This window comes from Podarcis pityusensis, assembly GCF_964106645.2.
Source record: "Podarcis pityusensis genome assembly, chromosome: 1".
In the NCBI taxonomy this organism is placed as follows: Eukaryota; Metazoa; Chordata; class Lepidosauria; order Squamata; family Lacertidae; genus Podarcis; species Podarcis pityusensis.
Window position 1 is genome coordinate 114,100,798 of NC_138028.1, and position 24,111 is coordinate 114,124,908.

General features: G+C 42.9%; 1 protein-coding gene across 3 annotated transcripts in view; it reads left to right on the forward strand.

The window, feature by feature from the left end:
- Nucleotides 1-24,111, forward strand: part of PDE1A (phosphodiesterase 1A) — a 135,888-nt gene that overhangs the window by 44,550 nt on the left and 67,227 nt on the right. Inside the window, exon 1 of one of the 3 annotated variants that reach the window (XM_081024170.1) lies at nucleotides 3,488-3,998. The exons of the other annotated variants lie outside the window; for them this stretch is intronic. Within the exon in view, the coding sequence (XP_080880296.1) occupies nucleotides 3,946-3,998 (53 nt within the window). The 5' untranslated portion in view covers nucleotides 3,488-3,945. Of the gene's footprint in view, nucleotides 1-3,487; nucleotides 3,999-24,111 lie in introns of those variants that run through there. 3 annotated transcript variants of the gene reach the window in all.

Below are 24,111 nucleotides of genomic sequence, written 5' to 3' on the forward strand. Positions count from 1 at the left end.
AAAGATTAAGGTACTTTCAAGGATGTATAACTTGCTGTTGAAATGGAATACACAAGATGAAACGGTTAAATCGGCTATGATAAGGTGGGCACAGGACATTGGGTATAATATCATGTTTGAGGACTGGGAGAGGTTGTGGAGTAATGGATTGAAATTTACTGCATGTAACGCTCTGAAAGAAAATGTAATGAAAATGATTTATAGATGGTATATGACCCCAGTCAAACTTGCCAAAATTTACCACCTGTCTGATAATAAGTGTTGGAAATGTAAAGAGTGTGAGGGAACGTTCTTCCACCTCTGGTGGACTTGCCCTAAAGTGAAGGCGTTCTGGGAAATGATTTATAATGAATTGAAAAAGGTATTTAAATATACCTTCACTAAGAAACCAGAGGCTTTCCTTTTGGGTATTGTCGGCCAAGGGGTGGCAAAGAAGGACCAGACATTTTTTATGTATGCAACAACAGCAGCAAGGATACTTCTCGCAAAACACTGGAAAACTCAAGATCTACCCACACTGGAAGAATGGCAGATGCAACTGATAGACTACATGGAACTGGCTGAAATGACCGGCAGAATTCGTGACCTGGGAGAAGAGAGGATTGAGGAGGATTGGAAGAAATTTAAGAACTATTTACAAAAGCATTGTAATTTGAGTGAATGCTAAATAAGATGCTAGACTAAAATAACTGAGCACCACTAAATTTAGAAGCTTTTAAGAAAATAAGTAAGATTGTGAAAATTTAGCTCCTTTCGAGAATTATAAGATTATGAAATATAGAAGGGATATAAGAATTTAAATAAGATGATAAATTGCTGACAAAATGTTACAACGATGAAAGTGGGAGCGGGAGATGTGAGGAAGTCCAAAGAAAATGTGAAATTATGTTAAGACAAATGTTATATTGTTTATTATGTTTACTTTTATTGTAAAACCCAATAAATTGCTTTAAAAAACAAAAAACAAAACTCCCATTGTTCTAGGTGCATTTTGAGACAGGGAATTTTATTAGAGCAAGCAGTTTCTGAGCTCTGGGTGCAGTACTGCACCTATGATTTCAGATTAAAACTGCAGAGTGGAAGGAAAGGAGGACCTTTTTTCTGCCTCCCCACTTCCAGCTACTCTCTGAAGACTGGAGAATAGACCCTCTTAAGAATATTAGGGGGGTGGGCAGGGAAAGGACTAGACCATGGGAAAAGCGAACATAATATTTTAGCTGCAGTTCATTCATTTTCAGCTTTGTATTCTTGTTATTAAAAAAGCACACCTTGACATTCCGTTGTTGCGCCCATAACCTAGTTTTAACGTGCTGTTTAGCTCCCAGCTTTCATATTTCAGTTTCTAACCCTGGGCAGGTTGTAGTCACATTTTCTCTAGTTTTGCCACAGATGACCTAAGACCCTATTCCTATGTTTATTCTGTGGGAGCAATGGCTCTTGGCCACAGCTTGGTAAAGGTAATATCAACATCAGGCATCTTAGGACTTGTGGGGGAATTTGTCGCCTCAGGGGGTTTTTTGGGAGGGGGGAAGGGAGGTGGGGAAATAAGAAGAGCCAATCTACACTGAGCTTGCGTAATGAGCTGATAGAATTGCACCATATCAGAGATGGGGGAGATATTTTAGAATGCTCCCCTTTGTAAAGCACACACACAAACACTGTCCCTGCATACAGTAAATTACCACACAAGGGAGAGAGCTGCCTTAAACACTGATCTCTGATATATTTGTTTACTCCATGCGGGAAGGGTTTGTTTGCTTTTTAGGTGGGGAATCTCCTCCTATGGCAGCGAAACACTGCACACACAGTGTCCTGATTGTGGCAACAACAGCAATTGTCCACAGCTGTACCAGTGAGTTCTCTGATCACTGCCAGGCAGGAGGCACCATTTACATTTCCCACAATGCCCTGTAACACCGGACATAGCATTCCATACCCTCCAAAGTTTCTCTGATGAAAATAGTGATGTCCTATTCTGTTGTTGTTGTTGTTGTTGTTGTTGTTGTTGTTGTTGTTGTACTTATACCCCACCCATCTGACTGGGTTGCCCCAGCCACTTTGGGTGGCTTCCAACACATATAAAAAACACATATAAAAAACATAAAAAATCATTAAAAAACTTCCCTATCCAGGGCTGGCCTCAGATGTCTTCTAAAGGTTGTATAGTTACTTATCTCCTTGGATCAGGGGTTGCATAACTCCATACCCACATTTCTCTGATGAAAACAGAGACATCCTCAGGAAAAGCAGGACATTCCAGGATCAAATCAGAAACCAGGACAGCTGTAAATCTGGGACTGTCCCTGGAAAATAGGGGCATTCCTCTGGAGGGTCCGGCATTCCTCTGGGGTACTGTGGGGAATAAAAATGGCAGTTGCTACCTTGTATGGGGCCCAGGGTGTGCCCCAGCAATGATGACCCCTGTCTTCAGTACTGTCAAAGTGTACTAGGTGCTGATGGAGCTGGGAGATACAATAATAGAATGTAGAGTTGGAAGGGAATATGAGGATCATCTAGTCCAACTTCCTGCAATTCAGGAATATGCACTTGTCCCTGCATAAAACCTGTAACCATGGCATTATCAGCATCATGGTCTAACCAACTGAGCTATCCAGGCTTGGCATTGACGAGGGGTCAGCAAACTTTTTCAGCAGGGGGCTGGTCCACTGTCCCTCAGACCTTGTGGGGGGCCCGACTATATTTTGAAAAAAAGAACGAATTCCTATCCCCCACAGATAACCCAGAGATGCATTTTAAATGAAAGCACACATCCTACTCATGTAAAAACACGCTGATTCCCGGACCACCTGCGGGCTGAATTTAGAAGGCAATTGGGCCGGATCCGGCCCCCGGGCCTTAGTTTGCCTACCCAGGGCATTGACTAATGTAAGTTTGAAGTTTCAGAGTCTGGAATCTTTCCTAGCACCTCCATCTGTGTAATAGATGGATTATCTCTGTCGATTAACTATGGTAGTATTAATTCTGTTCCATGCTGACATACTTCTGCTTATGTTTAACATGCCCCATATTTCACATCATGGCCAGACTGAAATGCAGGGTTCAGTTTTGTTGATGAAGAAATCTGGTTAGTTTTTCCCTTTCCCCCCTTCCCTCATGCAAGTATAGTTGCTCCATTCTGTGTCGTTATGATCCCCCAGCAGCTGCAAGCTCTGCATCCTACTGTGGGCTGTTAGGCTGTGTAAGTGCCAGAAATTATGAGCAGTGGTTTAATATGCATAGTTACAGCTACACATCAGCCAAAGTGAATAATAGCCAGACTGTAAAATAATTACAACAACGTCTTGAAGAGAAGCCAGGCACAGAGACCAGAGCCATTCGTCTCCTTTAATTTGTATACAGTTCTGTACAACGGCACAAAAAAAAGGAAAAGGGAAAAAAAACTTTCTGAAGGCACTTGCAAAGGGGTGTGTGTGTGTGCTTGCTGAAACAGCTGGACAACTTTTATTTTGAAGAAAGAGGAGAAGAAGGAGGGGAAAAGAAGAAGTGAAGTCTCCGAACTAACGAGCTTGTTTTACAGTGCAAGGGAGCCTCTGCATCAAAGACTTTGACCCGTGTGTGTAAGACGTGTTCTCATGACTGGAATAATCGTAGCACTTTTTCTTTTCCCCGAGTTAACTGGCTGGCAAAGTTTTGCATTTTTCTCAAGCACCTGAGAAGATTCCAAGGCACTTCGCCACTTCAATCGACTTGACTCCAGCACTGCTGTTAACAGCCTGCATGGTTTGGTCTTGCTCAGACGTTATGTGGTCTCTATGGCCTCACTTTGCTCAACTGTCAGAGAGAGGGAGGGAGGTTTTCCCCAGCACCAAAAAAAAATCCACTGTGTTCTCTTCAGCACAGTAGCTAAGTACAGGTCCCCTGGTTGCTCCCAGGTTCTCGCTGGAACTATTTTCAGGCCAAGGAGATTCCCCCACCTTCATTTAAATGGCTGATTGTGTTACAATTAGGAAAAAGCACCTCCAGAGACCAATCTTTAGGTAAGTAGTGCCATGATCGTTTCTTGGGATCAGAGTAATTCTTCTGAACTTTTCCTCTTGCATCTCTTCTTGCTAACTTGGATTTCAGATGTGAAAGCAAATAAGAGGCTCTGCACAGCAGGAGTCTAAAGTTTAACTCGCTCTGCGTGCCAGCAATGTCCTCCCCCCCATAATGATATAGTCATTTTCGTGGAAGTCGGAGTAAATGTTCTGAGACATTTGTTGCGGAAGCTTAAGAGGGAGGAAAACAACAGCAACAACTGAAAAGAGACTGAAACTTTCTACGAAGTTTTCTGTGGCATTTCCATGCTTGCAAAAGATGCACAGAAACCTTTCTTTTCCTAACGCTTCGCTGTTGCTCGGACCCATTCTGGAACGGTAGAGCCCTCTAAATGTTGTACATTGTTCAAATTTGGCTAGCTGATTATGTTTGTGTGCCAGAAATGTAATGCCTACTAATGACACATGATTTGCAACTTCTGCAGCTCAATGCTACATGTACCTACTTGAAAATAAGTTGCAATGAGTTCAGTTGCACTTACTCACTGGTAAACATGCTTAAGGCTGCAGCCTTAATAGCATGTTTGAAGTAACATGGAAACTAAATGCAATTACTTTTCTTTTTCTCAAAGGAACTATTCAGCCAACAAGACCTGATGTACATTTATTCAGTGATAACTCCCATTCATGTGAATGGGGCATGCTCCATAGGAAGGAAGAGGGAGATATTTGGTTTGGTTTGCGGTTTAGTGTGAACTAACCTAATTTATGTCCAGAAACAGTATGAAACTGAAATGTAGCTATCCTTAGAATTTCACACTTCTCCAAATTCTGCAGAGCAGTTCTACAAATGATGTATAAAACATTGGATATATTCAGGAAAGTGTGCATTTTTGTATGTACATTATATTAGGGGAAATTGCATGCAAAAATGTGTGTACTGAGATCAATGGCACACTGAAATGCTGACAAATTTTCACAAGGACTTTTTCTTTTAAAATAAAATCACAAACTGTTGCGGAAACCTTGTGAATTGAATTAAAACTGGAAAAATGGGAAACAGAGATAAATGGAAATTAGTAAGTGTATGTAGGATTGTTGCCGAAATATATAATGGGGTTCTTATAGCGAAAAAATATAAATCACGAGACAGAAGTAAATTAGGTTATAACTCTGATTCTGCTGTGTAAGTTTAGATTGCAAGAAAACCCACTGAAGTCCATTAAATTGTGACTTCAATGCTATGCACAGTTACTTGGGAATAATCCTCATGGAGTTCAATGGGATTCCTTCTATGCAGACATGTATCGGAATGGGATGAACACAACCGTTGACTATTAGTTTCCACCCAAAATCAGGCGCGACTGAAGGACATTTGCATATAGTGCAATCCAAATCAAAACGCTAGTATATATTCTGAGTACATTTTGACCTCTAAAACTAGGCCGGGGGGGGGGAGGGGAAGGAAATCTTATGAATGGCAATTATGTTTTTACTGTATGAGTTTCATCTCATTTGTTTATTTTATGGCAAACATCTTTACACCTTTGCTTTAGGCTTAGCCTGATAAAGTGAGGAATTACATAGCTATATAATAAATATAAAGCAGAACAATCACAGCTAGTTCTGAAGCCGCCTTTAAAACACCTCTGGGAAGAACACGATGACAACAAGGAGATCTCGTTGCCAAAGTGTTGATAAGCTACATGAATGCCAAGTTCCAATGGGCCTCAGAAGGGCAAATGGGGCCGCAGTTTGATAAGGTGTGGATATCTGCCCAGAAGTTAAATTCCAAAGATAAGATCCTTTGCCTTCTGTGTGGACTCAGATAGAGTGTCACAGTCAGTTTGACTCACTGTGAAAGACAAGTGTCCAGTGTTGGCATCCAAGTGTCCCTATTTTCCAGGGACAACTCTGATTTAGAGCAGCCATCCCAGTTTCTGATTTAATCCTGGAATGTCCCACTTTTCCATAGGATGTCCCTGTTTTCATTGGAGATGTTGGAGGGTATGGAGTTATCTGACCCCCGAGCCATCTGAAGGCAATCCTGTATAGGAAAGGTTTTTTAAATGTTTTTAATGTTTTTATATATGTTGGAAGGTGCCCAGAGTGCCTGGGGCCAACCGATAAGATGTCTGGGGTATAAAGAGTAAAATGGTCATTATGGAATGGGACCTCCCTATATTCATCAGAGAAATGTTGAAGGGTATGGCATTGTCAGGGCTGGATTTAGGTTTGATGAGGCCCTAAGCTACTGGAGATAATGGGGCCCTTTTTATGTCCAGCTGTCTTTTGTCAACAACAAATTGTTGCTGTTTTTTGTGTTGAATATACGCTATATGGTAATTTATGGACCTAATAGGTATCTAGAGTCATTTGCACATAACAAATAGAAGCCTACACAGCACAAAACACTGTTGCCGTATGTAGGTTTTATTTTTATTTTTTTTATCTTATATTTTGGAAATGTACATCCAGTTTATTTTTCTTTAAAAAAATTTGGGGCCCCCAAGAGAGTGGGGCCCTAAGCTATAGCTTGTTTAGCTGATATGTAAATCCAGCACTTGGCATTGTGCAGCTGCAAGTCACATTTTCAACCAACCTTTGCTGCAATTTAGGATTTCATGCTGGCACAGAAGTTCCCCCATTCACAAGGCCTTTTCCCCAATCACTTCAGGCAAGGAAATGGCATTCTGCTGCATGCAGGGTGTAGTTCAGCCCACTGAAGAGACTGTGGAATCCCCTTACACAGCATTCCTGTACTATTATCCAACTCTTCCTCCTAGGAGCTGAGGTTGTCATGCAAGGTGATCCTCATAACAGTCCCATGAGGTAGGTTATGCTTAAAAATAGAACCACAGAACCATAAAACTGTAGAGTTGGAAGGGACCCTGAGGATCTTCTCATCCAACTCCCTGCAATGCAGGAATATGCAGCTGTCCTATACAGGGATTGAACCTGCAACCTTGGCATTATCAGCACCACACTCTAACCAACTGAGCTGATAAGCCCAGGTCACCCACTGAGTTCCATGAGTGGAGATTGGAACCTGAGTCTCTGTCCCGCTCCAAGTCCATGCACTATGGAGCGACTATGGAGTTGTGGCGCTCAATTTGCTTTCAGGCCGAGGGAGCCAGCGTTTGTCCACAGACAGGTTTCCGGATCATGTGGCCAGCAGGACTAAACCACTTCTGGCGCAATGGAAGACCATAACAGAAACCAGAGCGCACGGAAACGCTGTTTACCTTCGTGCCACAGCGGTACAGCGGTACCTAGGGTTACAGATGCTTCAGGTTACAGACGCTTCAGGTTACAGACTCTGCTAACCCAGAAATATTACCTCGGGTTAAGGACTTTGCTTCAGGATGAGAACAGAAATCGTGCAGCGGCGGCAGCGGGAGGCCCCATTAGCTAAAATGGTACCTCAGGTTAAGAACAGTTTCAGGTTAAGAACGGACCTCCGGAACGAATTAAGTTCTTAACCCGAGGTACCACTGTACCTATTTATCTACATGTACTGGTGTGCTTTTGAATTGATAGGTTGGCAGGAACTGGAACAGAGCAAAAGAAACTCACCCTGTCATGAGGATTCGAACCGCCGACCTTCCGATCAGCAAGCCCAAGAGGCTCAGTGATTTAGACCACAGCGCCACCCACATCCCTAGTATTAATGCACCTCCGACACTAAAGCATATTTTCTATTCAATGCTTATTTCTCTAAACCACCTGCTAACCACTGTGTGCACTGGAGTGTAGGCAGAGTCCTGGGCTTCTTCAGTTTGAAGATCTGAATTTCACAGGCTTTAGAAGCCAAAAGGAAAAACAGTGTCATTTTTTTATGCTGTCGTAAAAACCTTCCGGCCACAATGCAATTCCCTTCGAAGTAAGTTCAAGCGGAACATTTTAGTGGCCCTTAACTCCAGGTAAATAAAGACTGCAACCCTGCACAATCTTTCCTGGGAGTTAGCCCAACTGAACTCGGTTGAACTAGGTAACAATGAACAGGGAACTATAAGAGTATGGTAGAGCGTGAGACTCTTAATCTCAGGGTCTGAGTTCAAGTCCCACATTGGGCAAAATGTTCCTGTATTGCAGGGGGTTGGACTACATGACCCTCACGGTCCCTTCCAGCTCTGTGATTCTATGATCACAGCTCTTGGTCACATATAGGCTTGAACTCTAATATACTTGAGAATGTATTCTTAAACTGTACAGGAAAATAATAATAATAATAATAATAATAATAATAATAATAATAATACATTTAGAATTTGCTAGTCACCCTATACACAGTTAGGCCATTTAAATACCATTGGCAATAAGGGTTTTCAGCAGCCGTGCCATTTGCAGAGTTGCGGCAGCCTTTGTAGGCTGTATTAATTTACTTTTTAAAACATCTATCCTGTAAAGGTGTCCAAAGCTTGACATGGTTTACAGACGCTTCAAACAAAAAACCTGCACAAAATGACAATTAAATCATAGCCAAATATAAACAGAGCAAAACTCTACTGTGTGTCAGCTCCAGTCATAAAAACCCAGTTCAAAAGTGACGCTCTCCTGAAGGTTTAGTTTGGGGCCAGTTATCAAGGGAAGCGAGTCCCGTAGTTTCGGGGGGGGGGGCAGGCAGTGGGGTTGCTTGTTCTTACTCTACGGCTTGGTCCACACATGCAGCAGAAGGAGGTGAGAAGGTGATAAGAGAGTCCTGATTCCTGAGGCTGTTGTGGAATGGACAGTACCCAGTGCCGGATTTGCGTATAAGCTAAACAAACTATAGCTTAGGCCTCACTCTCTTGGGGCCCCCAAAATTTTTTAAAGGAAAATAAACTAGATGTACATTTCTGAAATATAATATAAAAAACAAATAAAATAAAACCTGCATACAGCAACAGTGTTTTGTGTTGTGTAGGCTCCTATGATGTAAGTAATGGGCCCTGCCTGCTAGCCTGCTCCCTAAACTATCACTGGTTTGCTCATTTCTATATATAGGGTGCCTACATTCTGCATGTGCAAATGGCTTTAGATACCTATTAGGTCCATAAATTACCATATAGCATATATTCAACACAAAAAACAGCAACAATTTGTTGTTGACAAAGGACGGCTGGATATATAAAGAGCCCCCTTATCTTCAGTAGCTTAGGGCCTCATCAAACCTAAATCCGGCCCTGACTGTACCACTTCAGACAGCAGGTAGAGGAAACATTTTTGAATGCTCCTTGATTTGAGGGGATAAACAAACAAACAAACAAACAAACAAACCCACAATCCTGTAAGTAGTATTGTTGGAAGTGGGCTGGGCTAGAACCTTGATTTGCTAGCTTTTTACTTGCAGGGTAAATCTCAGGATCCTGCTGAATTTGTCAATCAAGCCTATTTGCCCTGAATACTGGAAACACTGTGTCTCAAACACGGATGGAAAACCTACATTGGCTGGGATCATAGGAGCCGTCTCCTAGGTCCCTTCAGCACCCCGCAACAGGGCCCCCCAAAGTTGTTGAGCATTGCCATTTGAACGGTGTGCATGTGCTGCTTCTTGTGATCAGTTATGCGAGGCTGGGCTCCCGTGATATTTTATTCAAGTTGGCCCCCTTGGCTGGGATTGTGCATTCAGATGAAATGTTGGCTCTCATCTATTTTAGCAAATTGACACAAACACATGAAAAGCTTACAGAACACGGCATGGCAGTGCCTAATACACCCTGATGAACTAGTCCCCAAGCATTCCAACATGTTTTATAGCAGGTTTCAGGTGTGTACTTTTATGACTTCCCCTGAATTTTACAGATTGGACAGATCTACTGTCTGATGCATCTAAAACAGGGATAGCCAATATCATCTCTGACAGCCAATATCAAAGCATCCCTGCTCCTATCATCTCTGAGCATTGGCCATGCTGGGTGGAGCATATGAAATATGTAGTCCAAAGCATAAAGGCAGCACCACATTGACTATCCCTGACCCACAGTATTGCATGGTACTTTTATTGAGTTTTATTGCATTCGCTTTAATTGTTTTAAACTGGAAACCACCAACTTAAACGGAAGTGCATTCACTTAATACTGATATTGTTGTCGATGACGATAATTATGACCAGGGATGTGTTGTGAGTCTGGGGCTATTGCACAAGACAGAAAGTGGTTGGGTGGAAGAAACAGGCGGTGCAGATTCTCCCCTGCAAGAGTTACCAAAGGAAAACAGTCTTGAAATAGAACCACTAAGCTAGACAGGGGTTGGGGAATTCTAGAAAGCAAGACTACAGCACAGATGCTGTAGTTATTTCCCTCTTGTGTCTTTTGTGGACTGGTGCAGCTCAGTTGCTTCTGGGCTGTGGTTTGAGAGAGGCAATTCTCAAGTTCCCCAAGGAGGATCTGGGTGTTATTTCATAGGCGTTGGAAAATAGGGGCATCAACAGCACAGAACATTTAACCATCACTTCTGCAACAGTGCCAGAATGTCACTTATGTCACTGCAAGGCACACCTGTCCTAACTTCTCCCACTCATTGGATACTGTTATCACCAGAGGTGTACCCAGGGGTTGGCGAAACCGGGTACTTGGTCCACATAAAACCTAATAATTTCTAATGTGGGTATTGAGGGAAAGTGATTTTTCCCCGAGGCAGAGGGGCGATGGTGATACAGCACCTTGAGGTCAGGATGCAGGGGACCCCAGGAACGCCTCTGGTTATCACACACTTCAGCTGCAATATGACAAGCCAGTCTTTGCAAATAAATGAAAAGCCTTTTCAAAAATACCTCTCTCCGTTTGCCACAGTTATGGCTCATGTTAACCGAATCCCTCCTTTCCCACTCTTTTGCTGCACTGTGGACTCAGCTACATTAGTCCAAAAACAGCGTTTTGAATGCGTTATAGACATTCAACATCAGATGGCGCTGAAAAACAGAAAAACCCCACTATGCGATTTTCCATAGCGTGTTTTTTTCTTTTGTTAGAACGACTTAATTTCTGACTTATTTATAGTGGTTCCCTCCCCACTTGTGTAAATCCACCCTGTCTCTTCAGCTGATACGTGATGTACTTTATTGATGGTCTCTCTGCTGAGTCTAGCAAGTGTGGTGTAGGCACAGATTAGCTTTGACCAAACTGTAGTCCAATGTTTTGGACTACAACTCCCATCAATCCCAGTCAGCACTAGTTGGGGTGGATGGGAATTGTAGTCCAAAACCTCTAGAAGGCACTAGGTTGGGGAAGACTGAAATGTAAGGTGTTGGACTGCAGAGATTAGGGTTGAAGTCCCCACTCAGCCATGAAATTCACCTGGTGATCTTAGGATACGTGTTCTTTCTCACATACTAAGATCCAACACCAAGTTGTTGTGAGGACAAATTGAGCACAGGAGAGGCCCATGCACTATTCCAAGGTCTTTGGCGGAAGGGGAAATTTTAACGTGTAATGAAATCACCTGAGGGTACTCTAGTAAGGTTTCAGAGGAGGAAGTACTTGAAATGGAGCCATCTGCAAGCTATTTTGTACACAATAGACTGAGGAATACACTTGTGCTGCATGTAGATTGATCGGAGACTGAGATAAGAACAGCTGAAAAGTAAAGGAGAAGTTTGTTTTGGCACCTTAAGAAAAAATTCAGATGCATTTGAACAGCTGCCCAAACATTTGCATTTCAACCTCTTAATTGTTCTGCTGCAAGGTGAATGGCAGGATGATCCCCACAAATATGTTGAGGGAAAACCAACTTTAATAGAATGGGATTTAGAACAGATTTGCAAAACAGGGAAGCACAACACACTTCTCTATCCCCCCCATATGGTTTGAAAGGGCAGCGTTAATAGCTGTCAAACACAAGATTAGCTCAGTATCAGGTGTTCCATTGTTTACTGTTAGGGACTGAACTTTCGAAGTGGCCTGAAACGGCAAAAGCAGGCAATGTTCTGATGAAGCTGAATGTTGTACTTAGTGGGCAGCTATTGCTTTTCCAAAAGACACTGGGCCTGAGTCTAGGCAGTGGAGCAGTTTGAGTTGTTATAAATTGATTTCTCTCTCAGATGTAAAAGTATTGTATACATTCAACAGCAGGGGTAGAACTTGCCTGCTCTCAGTGATTTTTATTATATATGGGGGAGATTAACTGTATGAATGAATCCAGTTCACTTATACACTCCATATTCGTGTGTAGCACTGGAATTCAAGGGGAGAGAGTGTGTGTAACATTTCTGTCCCAAAAGGAATGTATGAACAATTCTGACATCAAGAGATCGATGGGGGCTGATCCTCCAATTTAAATGTTAGTTATATGTGTGAATACAGGGAATGCACATACATTAGACAGATAGGGACAGCAGCAGGTGCAATTTGGAGCAGAGGTTTGGGGCCAGTGGAGTTGTCCTGCTTACCCTTTCCCCATGTGTGCCCTATATGTGTGGAGAATCATAGAATTGCAGAAACAGGGTCCTTCCACTTACATACCCCACAAGTGTCCCGGAAAAACTGGGACATCCCATTTTCTCCCATGAGAGCACGGCAGCTCTTTAAGTCGCTGTGATCTCGTGCAAGTTCGTGCCGTGATCTCACCCTGAAAAAGCACATTGGTTTCCGCAATTTTCTACAGCACCTCAAATGCGTGTTCTTTGGCACCGTGAGAGCATGGCCCTGAAAAAAAGTCTGTCTTTTGCACTCCATGATCTCGTGTGGGTCATGTGACTTGTGCAGGAGCATGGATGGGAAGACACATGTCCCAGTTTGGGGACTCAACATGCTGAAGGGTATTCCACCAACACAGAGGGCATATGAACTTCTTCAGGGACTATTAGACATGGTGGGACCAATGCGTCCCCCAGCAGTATGCGACTGAGTACCAGTTGTTTGGGAGCGATGATGGAAGAAAACAATTGCCTTTAAGGCCTGCTTGTGGGTTTCCTGGGGGCACCTGCTTGGCCACTGCAGTGAGATGCTGGATGCTAGACCAGATGGACTTTGGATCAGAATCATCCAGGTTATTCTCATGTTCACCTAATGGCACAGTTTCACGAAGAAAGGATATTTGTGTGGACTCTCCTCTTCCGCTGAAGTGAAAATGAAGCTCCTGTTCCCATGTGTGCATTCGTGTACCCTACCCACAAATGACTGCTGGATCAGAATATGCTCAGCAGCTCATCAAAGAATTCAGTCGACAGCAAGCCTAATCCTCAAAGTGGTTGGTGAATGCATATCCCATTCAGGCCACTATTAACCGTGCTTTTAAGTCATCACAAGAGAACAATAAACGGAGGGTCGAGGCAGTGCTAAACGCTATTTGGAGTTCACAGTGCTGCTTCTAAAATGTTGTATATTTTTCCCACTAAACTAGCTCGTACTGTAGCATGCTTTATTTAATTCTTGAAAGTTTCCTTCTCCTTTTATGTACATTTTAAAATGTTAATAATGGAAAAAATGACACAAGCTGTCTAGTCACCTAAGAATGATTATGTTAAATTTACCATTTTGAAAGCAAGTTAAGCTATAAATAGCGCAGGGCATGAATAGAAACTCAAATGCTACTAAATTGGTGCCCACTGAGGATCCAAACAACAACAAAAAGATTTTGCAACCCACAAAGAACCCAGGAAAAAACAACCCTATTTGTAGATAAAATATTGTCCATTATTGTCACAACAGAAAAAAAAAAAAAATCAAATGGAGCTGTTCTGGTTTTTCCATAGAGTATAGAATTCCTCCCAAAGCTCTGATTCGAAAAATAACTTGGTCTGGAATGGCTAGGCAATTGCATATGCTAAGGCTGACATTTAATAGCACAGAACACTGGTATGACCTTTCAAATGCTGAGCTTAATACATGTTAAATATGCCTTCTTTATTGTGATTGGAAAGAGATGTGGGATTCTGCATTGGCTGTCTTTCTTTGCTAGTATGCAAAACAGAATGAAAGAAAGCTGGTCTTTCAAGTGCTTGAGAAACAATGGAAATAATAATCTTTCCTTTCATCCCTACAAGATTAATGATGAAAAACCATTTACCCAGGAAGGTATCCTAGATATTCAAAGTGCTGCAGCTGCTATTTATTTTTTAACAAATGTGCCATAATTTTTTAAAAGCAATCACAGAGCATAAAAATGTTTTCCATTAACTGAACTAATTATTTTGACATTATTAGTACAAAAGGGTGGTGAAAGGGCAGGCAAGAAGGAGCCTCCACACTGAAATGGAGAGGATATATGCAAACTCCATAGCAAACCCATGTAAATATATTGAAATGCTGTCCATTTGAATCAAGGAAAATGTCCAATCTGATGGGGAAGAGAATCAGATGGACTGAAAATGGATTTCCTTCTCCTGCTTTCCATTGAATATCTGAAGATATTGGCAGATGAATTGTGGTTGAATTTTCATTGAGAGGGAGTAGGATGGTGAGGATCGTAAACAATAAAGAGATGATCGAGAGAACCATTTAATTTAACCATTGCATCATATTACCAGTGGACATTTTCCAGAGAAAGTTATACATTCATGAGATACATGAAATGGTTCAATATAGCTTCTAGTGTTCTAATGAGTTTAGAAAGAGAACATAGCATTTTATGGTATGGTACCAATAGGGAAAATTTCATTTTGGTGTGCAGTTAGCAGAGATAGAAGAGCTGTCTGGGTAATTCTGATCGCTGCAGCATTGCAGTGAAAATAGATGAAATTCAGCACTGGCTTCCCATCAGCAGACATTAGCTGGCGTGCCAAAAGTTTGTAAGATGAATGGGTACAGTTTAGAGCTGAAAAATGCATTAACAAAAAAGCTGGATTCTGACAGTGTTATGGCTACGTCTTCTTAAAAGTGAAAAAAAATAAGACATTTTAGGACATAATATTGGGGGAAACAGGGAAGAGTACAAATATATACAAAAGGGTATATATGAAACTTTGAAAAATACATTTTTCAGTCAGAGTAGCGTACATCATGTCAAGATAAAGTTTCACTTAGATATATGCAGGGCTGGCCTGCCCATGAAGCAGAGTGAGGTGGTCACCTCAGGTGGCAGATCTGGACCTGAGGAGCATGCTGCTCACCTCCTCCTTCTACATGGGTAGGCCTCACCATGTCCTCCCCCTCCTCTGCCCCTCAAACCACCACCCTGCTCTGCTTTCCCCTCCTCTTCTGCCACAGACAGGCCATACCACTGCCACTGTCATGCTGCCACTGCTGCATCTGCTGTTGCCGGCATGCGGGCTTGGCGCACCCATAGCAAGGGCATGGGGCACCCATGGCGGGGTGGCAGCAGGGCACGCCCATGGTGGGGTGGGTGGCACTAGCAGGGCATTTTGCCTCAAGTGGCAAAACATGCTGGGCTGGCCCTGCATAGATGCATTTTTCACAAGAGGGAGCCAGTGAAATAACATGTTATTGGGGAGATGCATGTTGGGGTGATATATTAGGTTCGAGATTCTGAACATAAGGAACAGGAGGAAGAGTGAATTTTGCAAAAGTGTGAGGAAGTTACAGAAGCAGGATGTGAAGGATTTGGAGCAGGTGGGGAATAATGACTCCTGGAAAATAGAACCTATCAAAACAGCTTTCTTTCCTTATTTTTAATAGGCAGCAGGGCAACAGAAAGGGGAACAAGGACATTATTTATCAGTAGCATCCCACACAGAGAAAAAATTAGAATATCTGCCGGTACATCATGCATTAAGCATCTCATATTGTTGCCATGTCATTTCCTAGTGTTTTGCCAAAACAAAGCAGGCGTTGTAATGTTTGCCCCTCTTGACTTCTGTGTCAATCTGTCTGGCATGACAATTTTGATGAATGTTAAGTGTGAGTGTGACTCTTCCACTGAAGGAAGACTGATCCATTCTCATTGTCTAGAAGATCCTCCTTCCTGTTCTGTACAAAACTTGTACTTTATCTGCATAATGCCTTGTGTGCTTTGAAAATCACGCTATTGAGAAAATATGCAATAGAAAGTGCTGATTTGAATCAAGCTCAAGGACAGTTAGCAAAACTTTCCCCTTGATTGGCTGAGATCCAACACCCCTCGTCTCCTGTCCACTCCAATCAATTTTGGGGGGTTGGGAGAACTCCTAGGGCAGATTGGGGGTGCATGGGGAGGGGGAGGAGAGGGAAGGGAAATTCCCTTATGCATGCAGAAATCCTTGACAGACAGATCAACTTCACTGAATACAACCTGCTAATGTAACTTTTAAAAATAGTGAATATAGTTTTTTATATTTTCAGATTTCATAGCCCGCTGCAATGCATGTTCTGTTAAATAAGTATACACATGTATTAGAAGCTATTCTTTCATTGTGATTCAGGCCTCATTTCTTGGTAGAGCCGAGGGTGAACACCACTGAACTTGTTATTTGCTCACTTCATTATTCATCTCTATGCCTTGGAAAACCTTGCCGTAAGCTCTAAACAGTGAAGAATTACTTGACCTGTTGACCTCTCCACCATAATGAATCCTGTGTTTTGCTCAGGTTTTGCATGTAGTATTGGTTGTTGCAACAATCTATGAAAGGCATGTAGACACATTAGCAGTGGGACAGCATATTCCAATTACCCTTGCCATAAACAGAGGGACACTCTATTAAATATAGCCTGAATTCAGCAAGGATAGATACATTCTGGCAGCCAGTGCAAATTTCCCCCTCATATTCTGACTCGATCCAACAGCCCATTCAGGTATCCTTAATATGATTTACCACCAGGACATCTTAACCAACCTCTATGGACATTCATAGTGATCTGAAATCTCCTGAGAAATCCCTACTCAATGTGTACCCATATTCTGAAATGAGGCTGGTGTGTACAAAAAACAGGATCTTCTCAGTGCTTACTCCTCATTGTATCACTCCTGTTCAAATAAATTTTCCAGGTTCATTAAAAGAAAAGGAAAAAAAAACCCCTTTTGAGAGAACTTACAAAATAGGGGAAGGCATTGAGATGGGTGAGGTTCTAGCCCTGGATTGCAAGCTAGTGTTGTCAATCAGCAAAATCCAGTGCCTCTTCTCCCTCTTCGCTTCCTGGCATTCTCCTTATATGGTATTGTTTTGCACTGTTGGATCATTTTGTAGTCAGCCTGTCAGTTTTGAGCTTCATATCTGTTCAAATGAGTCCCAATTGATTTGGATTGATCTGATTCAATTCGGACCGATTCAGAGCTGATTTCAATCAGATTTGATTTGGGATTAGGCTGAATTGGTTGCCTAACCCTAATAATTAAGTGTTGGCAATCACATTCTCCCAAACCCACGGGAAAGGGACATACTACCCTGTCCTGGCCACAACTGGGAGTCAGCAGGTGTCAGGATGGACACCTGTGAGTAGCACCAGGCAGCTAGAGTATCAGGACCTTGGATAGCTCCAAGGAGACAACTTGTTGTGGTCGAGTTTCGAGGCTTAGAGCCAAACACTCTACAATCTCTGCCTTGTGTGTTGGTCATCATTGGGCTCAATTCAAGGTGCTCACAGTGATGTTTAAAGCCCTACATGACTTAGGCTCCAAATATCTGAACCACCACCTCCTTCTCTGCAGATCTCCTCAGCAAAGGAGGCCCTCTTGGTAGTTCCACCACCCTCAGAATGTGGTTGTGGTAGCCTGGGAGAGGGCATCTCTGGCAATTCATTGGTTGTGGAATTGCCTCCCTAAAGAGATACTTTCAATATACAGTTTTCATTGTATGCTAATGATGCAACTCCTTACCCTGACCTTTTATATGTGAGGTAGACATTATGGTATGTGAAGGGCAAGCAAGATGCACTACAAAATAGTTAGTTAACCCAAAATGCCAGTCCTTTAACACACACAACCCTTTAAAAGTTAAGTTACAATATTTGTATGTCTCCGCTTGAAGTCAGGTTTAATCTGTATTTCGTTTCAATCCAAGATTTTCCAGCACAGCACATAAATTAGCATTCTTCCAGGGGGTTTTCTGCACATTTACCTCAGGATTCACACTTTCATAGCCAAACAAATGCTAACAAAATCAGCGGGTTCCAGCAAATGTCACCTGTGGTGTCTAAGTTTCCACGTGGCTTTCAGATGGAAGTTTTGTTTATTTTATTAGTTTTGAAAGCTTTATTGCATCATTTGGCTGAAGTGTTCCTTCCCTATGCTGCAAAAGCAGATTTGGCTGGCATTTCTCAATATTACAGCTTTTTATGCGAGAAGCTGAAGGCTAGCATCTGTACATTGTACAAAACACATGGTCTGAATTATGTGCATGTGCCACCATTTCTGGTGCACCAGATGATGTGCTTGGTTAAAATGGTGTGTGTGTGTGGAATGGAAGAAGTTTTGAAGGCTCTCCCAGACATTCGAAGAACAGAAAGTAGCGATTATGTCATCGAATGCATTCCAAATCATATTAAAATATGTCAGAAAATAGTTAAGGAAGGGGGGGCATAGGAGGAGACTCCACTGGTAATGTGGCTTCCAAAATTGTTATTTAAAAAAATACATCCATCCCAATCCAGTGGCTTTTCATGCACAATGGAATGAAATTGCAGAGAACCTTTGGCCTTCTTGATGCTGCTGAACTAAAACTCTCCTTAGGTCCAGCAAATATGGTCAGTGGCTACCCCTGCATTACACAAACAGCACTCCATCCCCTAACAAGGGCTTCTCCCTTCACTTCATTATTAGAGACTCCCAACTCCCATCTAGGTAAGCAGCAGAGACACTGTTGTTGGAAGGGTGTGCTTCCACACTGCTATAGGCACCGCTACTGGAAATGCGTTAACATTTCATACTCAGATTCAGCTTGGAGGGCCTTCTGGTGAGAAGGGAAGTTACAGGGAACCAGGCAGAGGGCCTTCTTAGTAGTGGCATCCTCCCTGTGGAATGCCCTCCCATCAGATGTCAAGGAGATCAATAACTATACAACTTTTAGAAGACATCTGAAGACAGTCCTGTACAGGGAAGTTTTTAAATGCTTGATGTTTTATTATGCTATTATATTTGTTGGAAGCTGCCCAGAGTGGCAGGGGCAACCCAGTCAGGTGGGTGGGGTACAAATAAAATTATGATTATGGCCATTTATGGCAGGTGACTAGATGCATTGTCTATCCTGTTATTTATTCAGTGCCCATTCCCCGCCTCCCCTAGGCAATATGATTATATTTGACATGTTAGCTAGAAAAGTATTTCAGGGTAGCTAAGCATGCTTTTTTTTGGCATATATATATCTTAGTACAAGTATATTACATGTCCCTATTTTCTGGTCACAGTCCAGAAGGAGAAGAGATAACATGTGAAGCTGAATGCCATTTGCTGCTATGGAGACCTGATGTAAGGCTCTCCATAGTGAGTCAAACTGGTTAATTATTGGAATGCCGATAACTGCCTTTTGTATTCTGTGGTCTGTATCTTAATCCGTGCTTGTTGCTGTTCTATATTATCTGCAAACCACTTCTCAGCCAAGATTTGTGTGTTCCTGGCATTGGGCAACCGGGACAGATTAAGGGATTCTGCTGGTTTACTGCCTGCCTTGCTGCCCAGCAGTCTCCCTGCTGGAATTGACAGAGCCAGTCTCGAAGGTGGTGTTGAAGACTTCCAGACCACTGGTACTGGGGGATTTCAACATCCATGCCAAGGTGACTGGCTCTGAGGTGGCTCAGGAATTCATGGTTGCCATGGCAACCATGGGGCTGCCCCAACCTGTCATTGGCCTACGCTTGTGGCAGGCCACAGTCTGGACTTCGTTTACTCAACTGGACTGGAAGAGGGTGATCTGAAAGGGGGGGGGGCTATTAACATGGCCAGATCACTTCCTGTTCTGATTTAGGCTTTCAGCACCTTTCCCCCTCTGCAGAGGCAGGGGACCTATTAAGATGGTCCACCCTTGGAGGCTGATGGATCCCATCAGTTTCCAGATGGCTCTGAGGGATTTTTCCAGCTGATATGACTGACTGACCTCTGAAACATCCGAACAGCTCAGGCCATTGACCCGTCTGCCCCCGAGCACCCTCTCCTACTTTGTGGAGCCTGTTTGTCTCCCTAGTATACTCTAGAGATTAGGGTGAGGAAACAAGCTGGGAGACAGCTCAAACATGAGTGGTGGAAAACTCCAGTTGAATGCAATTGAGGGTTCATCATTGAGCCTACCTAGTGGCAGTGAAGGCAGCAAAGAAAACATACTTTGCTGTCTCCATTGCATCCTCACTGTGCTGTCCAACAGAGCTTTTCCAGGTAGTGTGTGGCCTGTGACAGTCTAATCTGAAGTTAGAACCAATGGTAGCTTGCTGTGAATTGTTTACAAAACATTTTGAGGATAAAATTGCTTGCATCCACCAGGACCTTGATTCTGCTGTTACAGCAGAGAGGTGCCCCAGAGCACTGCCTAGTCCTGTTATGTTGGATGAGTTTCAGTTAGTAAGGCTTGAAATGTGGGCAAGGTGCTTGGCTTGTTTAGGGTGACCACTTGCACTCTGAACCCTTGTCCCTCTTGGCTGATAAAAACTAGCAGGGAGGGGACAACTGACTAGGGCAGGGAGGTGATCAATGCCTCCTTGCTACAGGGGGTCGTCCCTGCCTGCTTGAAGGAAGCAGTGGTAAAACCACTCCTCAAGAAAGATTGGGAAAATCTAAGTAAGTACCAGCCAACCTTGCTTCTTGGGCAAGATTCTTCAGCGGGTGATTGCAGACCAGATCTAGTCACTTTTGGAAGAAACTGATTTTCTAGATCCATTTCAGTCGGGGTTTAGGCATGGGTTTGGCACAGAAACTGCTTTGATCACCCTGTATGATGACCCATGTCAGGAGACAGACAGACAGGGAAAAGGTGTCCTTGTTCATTATCCTTGACATCTCAGCAGCTATCAATACTGTCAAGTATGATATCCTTCTCCTTCTTCTTGGAACAACTTTTCATTGCATTTCATAAACAAGGATCACAGGAATTATAAACAATATGCATAAATCTTCTCATGCCATTTGCAGTATATTTGCAGTAATATCTACAACACATGATTCATTATTAGTGTTCAGTGTAGAAGTTCCTGGTTCACAAACTGGTCTAAACAAAAACAAGGGGAAACGGGATAGAACAGAGTTAACAGACAATGTTCAACATCACATAGCTAAGCATTTAACGAGGAGCCCTTGTGGTTTGTGTTTAGATTAAGTGTGAGTAATAGTAATTTTCTCTCTTATGTTACCAATGAAACAATATAAAAGGTTGGTCTATTGATGAATATGGGGCTCCAGACTTGGCATGTTCCAGCCTCCTTCCACTGTGGGGAGGTATAGGAGTCTGGGTCTTTTGCGGGGGGGCGAGTAAATGAATTATTTTTTCCCTGCCACTTTCATACCTGGTTGAGCAGGATCCAATTTGGCAGTAATTGGAATAGAAACAGCCGTTTTGGTAGGATCATCGCTTTTACCATTGCTAATCTGTATGAGAGAATAAAATGCATTTTGCTCCATTCCCCCCCCCCCCACCAAATTTTGAGGAATTGTCTGCCATAAAGGGGGGGGGTAGAGTGAATGGAGTCTGTTAAGGTTTCTTGTTATAATAATTTCTAAGTATCTAAGCTTTTTGTGGCAGAGTCTATTAAGTCTAAAGAGTTCTGTGAGTGCTTTTTGGATCTTGGGTGGAACACTGAAGCATAACGCTTCAGATTTTGAGAAGTTAACCTGCAGGCCTGATAGGGTTGCAAAGTTGTTAAGATCTCGGAATATTGCTGCTCCCGTGTTCAGTGGGTCAGGTGTAACAATCATTAAATTCTCAACGAATAGCCCTTTTGTATAGTACTGTTTTCCAGTTTGGACTCCTTTGATGTCTGGTGTTGTTCTGAAACATATATCTAATGGTCCCAGGGATCTCCTTCCCCTGGAAAGGAGGTGCTGCATTGTTTTTTTAAGCCTGTGTGTTTGTATGTGAGAAATAACACTCTCAGTAACAGGCATCAGAAAATTATTTTCTGAAAAATTCTGGCCACAAGACAAAATTGATCAAAACTTCCTGATGTAATGCCAGAGCAAGAAGCCAAAGCTGTCCAGTGTCTCCTCAATGATTTCTGAATCTGCAAGATAATAATATTCGTTATTAGCAAGCAGACTCCTGCTCTTTACAGCACTTGTTTTCAATACACACATTTTCTAGAGTCACATAAAATATCATTTTTATCCCATCTTTCACACCCGTATGGAGAAACCTGTAGCTCTGTGCCGCCATCAGGGGAAATGGACTATATATAAACAAGGATCATTGCTTGTTCCAACCCTACCCCCATTTCCTTGTGGGATGAAATGACCCATCTGAGTTTTCTCACATGAGGAGAAGGTTTACAGAATGCAGGAGACGAGAAGCGCATGGGAAAATGCCTTCAGTAACCTTTTCCCTGTTCCTTTTCTCAACTGCGTAAAATGTGTCTGCCTTGGCCTATGATTATTAATTACTCTTGTTGCTATCTTGACAGGGACATACAGCAGAGAGTTGCTTCACTAAGTGACATTCGTAAAGTTTCCAATAAAAAAAAAGAGAGCAACATATGAAAAGAACTTTAAAACAAACATCCCATTCCCACTAAGAGGAAAGAGAGTGAGATGTAGCCATTTCAGTCCTGCAATCTGGGAACTTGCCGTGACCAGACTCGTACTGTTTTACATGCATCACCAACGAGCTGCTTAAAGTTTATTTAAGGCCCCGTTGCAGTGAACTCTCTTAAAATATATCTCCCAGAAAAGTAGTCGTAAGTCTTATGTTGAGCTGCTTCCTGAAAGTTCAGACAATATACTTTTTAATGTAACCAGAAACTGGGCTATGAATAGATTTAGAATACTATATCATGGGTCTGGGTTGTTTCCTGTGAACTAGCTGGTACTTGTGAATCCATAGCCAATGAGGTCAGCCATCTCTTCTTCCCAGGAATGCCCTTGGTAACAACTCTACATCATGGCAGAGCATCATTCCCACGAGATATTCCATTGAACATTACAAATGAAATGCCCCTGGATTGTTAAGGGCAGAGTGAAATGGTGTCAAAAGTCTTTTCTCTGTTAAAAAATGAAATCACTGTCCATTTTGCCATTAAAGGTAAACCCACCCCCATCTAAAAGTTCTTCAACTCCACCTTGACATTGGCCGAAGAAAGTGTCATTGGACCACCTGTCTAGCATGCTGAATGTCCCAGGTTTCAATCCCTGCTAGGGCTAGGAATGTCCCCTGCCTGGAAGGTCTCTGCCAGATGGGCCTGTGAACTGGATGCACCAATAGTTCAATTCAGTATAAGGGCTTATCCACACTTACCTTTCCCCCTGCTCTTTCCAGGCACAGTGCTTTAATGCTCCAAGTGCAAGCACTCTTTTTTTATTTTGCCCTGGAATTTCCCCCGTGAAAACCCATTCTTTAAAACACGACAAACGGCAATTCAGGTTTTCCATGGAATGCCATTTGCTCCGATTCAGCGGTAAAGAGTGCTTTTTTGCAGGGAAAGCTCCAGAGTGGAACAACAACACTACTCGGTTGGTTAGAGCAGGTGATGAGGATGCCATGGTTGCAGGTTCGATCCCCGTCAGGGACAGCTGCATATTCCTGCATTGCAGGGGGTTGGATTAGAAGATAATCAGGGTCCTTTCCAATTCTACAATTCTATGAATGTGGAGGATAGGTAAGCATGGATAAGTTCCTATGACATTCCTGACCTTACTTTCAGGGAGAGGATGAATGGTCCAGCAAATGTGGCAGGAGCATAGAAAGCTGCCTTGTGCTGCATCAGATGACTGGTCCATCCGACTCACTGACAGCAGCTCTTCAGGGTTTCAGACAAGATTCCACCGCCAGACATGCCTGGAGATGCTGGGGATTGAGTCTGGGGAAGCCTGGATAGCTCAGTTGGCTAGAGTGCGGTGCTGATAATGCCAAGGTTGCAGGTTTGATTCCTATATGGGACAGCTGAACCTCAGGGTCCAATTCTACAGTTCTATGATTCTGCATGGGATGCAGGTGCCGCTGTGGGTTAAACCACAGAGCCTAGGACTTGCCAATTAGAAGGTCGGCGGTTTGAATCCCCGAGACGGGGTGAGCTCCCGTTGCTTGGTCCCTTCTCCTGCCAACCTAGCAGTTCAAAAGCATGTCAAATGCAAGTAGATAAATAGGTACCGCTCCGGCGGGAAGGTAAACGGCATTTCCGTGTGCTGCTCTGGT